General features: G+C 38.2%; 1 protein-coding gene across 1 annotated transcript in view; it reads left to right on the forward strand.

Moving 5' to 3' along the window:
* Window positions 1-1,635: 1,635 nt before the first annotated feature.
* srek1ip1 (SREK1-interacting protein 1) overlaps window positions 1,636-3,782 on the forward strand; it is a 4,296-nt gene continuing 2,149 nt past the window's right edge. Inside the window, exons 1-2 of the mRNA XM_013910120.1 lie at window positions 1,636-1,819; window positions 3,529-3,576. Coding sequence (XP_013765574.1) covers window positions 1,807-1,819; window positions 3,529-3,576 — 61 coding nt within the window. The 5' untranslated portion in view covers window positions 1,636-1,806. The remainder of the gene's footprint in view (window positions 1,820-3,528; window positions 3,577-3,782) is intronic.

Here is a 3,782-nt window from a genome sequence, read left to right on the forward strand (position 1 = left end):
CTTTCGATCCTATGTGTAATAGAGAAAACACATTCATCCCCATGGTAATTGTGTGTAAACTTTTGACCACAAGTGTAATCTTGTTTCCCCAAAAAGAATTCCCGTTTTATTATTGCAAAACATTTTCCAGTTTTAGTAGGAGAACTGGAGTACTACACACCTACAGTATATTGTGTTTTTCAGTGTAGAATTTCCTCGCCCTTCTCATCTTCAGTACTTGTTAAATTTGGTTTCTGGATTTAAAAGTCTTTCCAACGGGTTAATGTACATATTCAGCTCTCAATATTGCCCATTGTATGCATTTAGTGCTTATTTGTTAATGGCATACTTCAAAGTAACCCCCCCCCCCCACACACACACACACACACACACCAAAGAAGCTATTTCTATGTATTCTATGTATGTATTTGCTAATTCAATCTGATATGTAATCAACAAGGACCGGGGAATTTTTAGCCACAGCCCAGTTGAAAATAGTGTGAAGTTAAATGGGGCAAATTCATTTCCAGCTTTCCTGTACTCATTTTGGAAATCCTTAACTGCTTTTTGTGTTATTGGCTCTCTTTCGACTGCGGTTTTCATTTGAGTTATTCTTGGAAACCTGTGCCTATAGAAGCTAAATCCAGGTGGTCAGAAATGCTAAATACTAACTAATTTGAGGTTGAAAATTACATAATAAGAAGTTGTTTTTAGAAGTCTCTAGAATCTGTTTTATTTCCTTTAGTTTATGATTAAGCTAATTGGACTTGGGTCATGCAGTTCATGGATCATAATTTCTGCTAGTTTTTACTGTAAATAACAACTAGCAGAACAAGTGTGAAGAAATTGAGTTCTTCACACAACAAGCTACAGGAAATATCTATGAAGCTCAATTCAAATGAGCCAATTTTTGTAGTAAAACTTAAAACAGACAAAGTTACTGTAAGTAACAACAGTTTCAGTTTGGGGGCTCATTTCATAGTATTTTTTAGCATTTATAATTTTATTTTAGTTATATTATTTTCTTTAAATATCTTGCTTTTGTCTATATTTTCCAAATTAAAAAAAACTAATAATAATAAAAATGAGGTACAAAAGTTCTTTGACTGGGCTGAACTTCAGAGCCGTGAGGCATCATATGTGTAGTTGAAAGGAACATCACTTCAATAGTAAACAAGGTAAATCACATAATTAAAACTAGCCCACGCTAAAGCATGTGTCATCATCAAAGATCAGGACTGAGATTGTTTTCGTGTATGTGCGTCCGTGCATTTGTGTCACAGCCACAGACATGATGATGAGAGCATGTCTGGGGGCCATGCATCTGTCAACATTTTCCATCTGCCAGTCCGACTCTAGCTGCCTGCAATTAACCCCTTACAAAAACCACAGCTGACTTTACTGGCAAAGCAGTCATGCATGGCACAAATATTTCAGGGGTTTTTTGTTATAGCGTCACCAGGGTCTGACAATGGCAGATTATTCATAGCTTATGTAAGTGTAAACATTGAAGACAATAGAACATTATATTTAGATTATTCACTTTTCTATATTTTTTCTTGTTTTTTTCCACAAGAAATCCTTGTGAAAATATGTCACACAGTCTGCTGCTCCAACTCCTTTCCGTCGGGCGGCGATAATGCGCCACTAGTTTGGTTTCCCTGCCGTCAGTAAGAAAAAAATACACGAACATAAGCAGGGGGAACGCGGTAGTTTATAGAACAAGTGTTTCCTGTCGACGGTATTTGGTGTGAGGACGCTGTTGGCTGATTCGCGCTATAACAATACTAAGTTTTGCTGTTTGCGGGCTTTATTGTGGACACAGTGATGGCTGTACCAGGTGGGAATTATATTTCAAATGTGTAACTTACTTATCTTCGCAGTTTCTATTGTATTATTCATGTAGTTTTCGCTGGAATGGTAAGAGCTGACAGGGTAACTAACGCATTGGTAACACAAAGTGGGGCTTACGTTTACGTTAGCTTAACGTATTTTAAGAACACAAACCCTTTGAAGTGAAGTCGGTGCAATGACTAACCCAGCGAGAAACTTGGCTACGTTTAGCACACGGGGCTACATTGCGGTTGATGTACAGAATAGCGTAAAGCACAGTACTTGTAAATGTCGAGATACTCCATGTAAACACTCATGGATTCGATTTTAGTACTTTTTGTTATGATTAGCTCTTGTAACTAGCATTAGGCTTATCTCCTTTTTGGTTGAGTAGAGAGAGTAAAACAACAATAATAATAATAATAATAATAATAATATATCACACAACATATGCACTCAATTAGTAACTTTATTAGATACATCTGTTACCCTTGTTGCCTTTTAAAGTAAATAATCAATCAGCTAATCACGTAGCAATAACCTGGTGCATTTAGTCAGGTCGACATGGTTAAGGTGAGCTGCTGAAATGCAAACCGAAGATCAGAATGAGGGGAAATGTGAATTTGAGTCTGCTGTGGTTGTTAGTGTCAGATGAGCTGGTCAAAGTATTGAAACTCAGTAAACTCACACTAAACAATCTATGGGGTTTTGAAGGACTGAAAAAGAGCTGATATCCAGTGAGTGACAGTTCTGTGAGCAAAAATGCTTTATTAATGCCAGAGGTTAGAGGAGAATGGCCAGATGGTCTGGAGCTGATGGGGATGCTCTCCTGCATCAAGGTATGCAGGAGAGCATCTCTGAACGCACATGTGAACGTACATGTTGAACCTTGACGCAGATGAGCTCAGAGCACAAAACTGGACAATAGCTGATTTGAAAAAAATGTTGCCTGGTCTGATGTCACTTAAGCTGTCAGACGGTAGGAATAAAATTTGGCATAATCAACTTGAAAACATGGATCCATACTGCCCTGTATCAACAGTGCAGACTGCTTATGATAGTGTCATGGTGTGGGCGATATTTCTTTGGTACAATTTGGGCCCCTTTGTAATGCAACAGCCTACCTGAATATCATTTCTAACCATATCCACCCCTTGATGACCACAGTGTGCCTGCCTCCTGATAGCTGCTTCCAGCAGGAGAATGCACTACAACACTCAAATCATCTCAACCTAGTCTCTTGAAGATGAAAATGAGTTGACTGTTTTCAGATGGTCTCCATAGTCGGCTGATCTCAATCTAGTAGGGCACCTTAGGGAGATTCACGGCACAAATGTTCAGCCGACAAGTCTGCAATAACTGTGTGATGCTATCATGTCGATCTGGACCAAAACCACTGAGGAATGTTTGCAACACCTTGTTGAAGCTCTGCCATACAGAATTAAGACAGGTCTGAAGGCACAATGCAGTCCAGCCCTGCACTAGCAAAGTGCACTTAATAAAGTAGCTGTGAGTGTATACCTACTGTATGTTTTGGGTGCTTAAAAAGCATAGTAGCGGGTCATTCTATATCACCCTTTCACCACTTTATATAGAGCTCAACCAGTATGTTCATTTTATAAAGGCATATGTATTTAATTAGAAGTTTACATAATAATGTGAATATGAATGCATACTTGCATGAAAATCATTAAAAAGCTCTTAACGATCTTACAGGACCTAATAAGGACAACATCAGAGCTGGGTGCAAGAAATGCGGCTATCGTAAGTAAAACTAACCAACACGTTTCATTACAAGCTTCAGAGATGTGTGGATGTCATACTGTTATACTTGTACCCCCAATATTTACTCAGTGAAAATAGACTTTATTTTCATTATTTATGAGTTAGGACGGAGTCTGTTTTATGGTGCCTCTTACCCAGGCTTTGAGCCAGATTTATTTTGGAAATAAATTGTAATTATGTTATTT

This window comes from Pundamilia nyererei, unplaced genomic scaffold, assembly GCF_000239375.1.
Source record: "Pundamilia nyererei isolate P.nyererei 1_Seehausen unplaced genomic scaffold, PunNye1.0 scaffold00036, whole genome shotgun sequence".
Lineage (NCBI taxonomy): Eukaryota > Metazoa > Chordata > Actinopteri > Cichliformes > Cichlidae > Pundamilia > Pundamilia nyererei.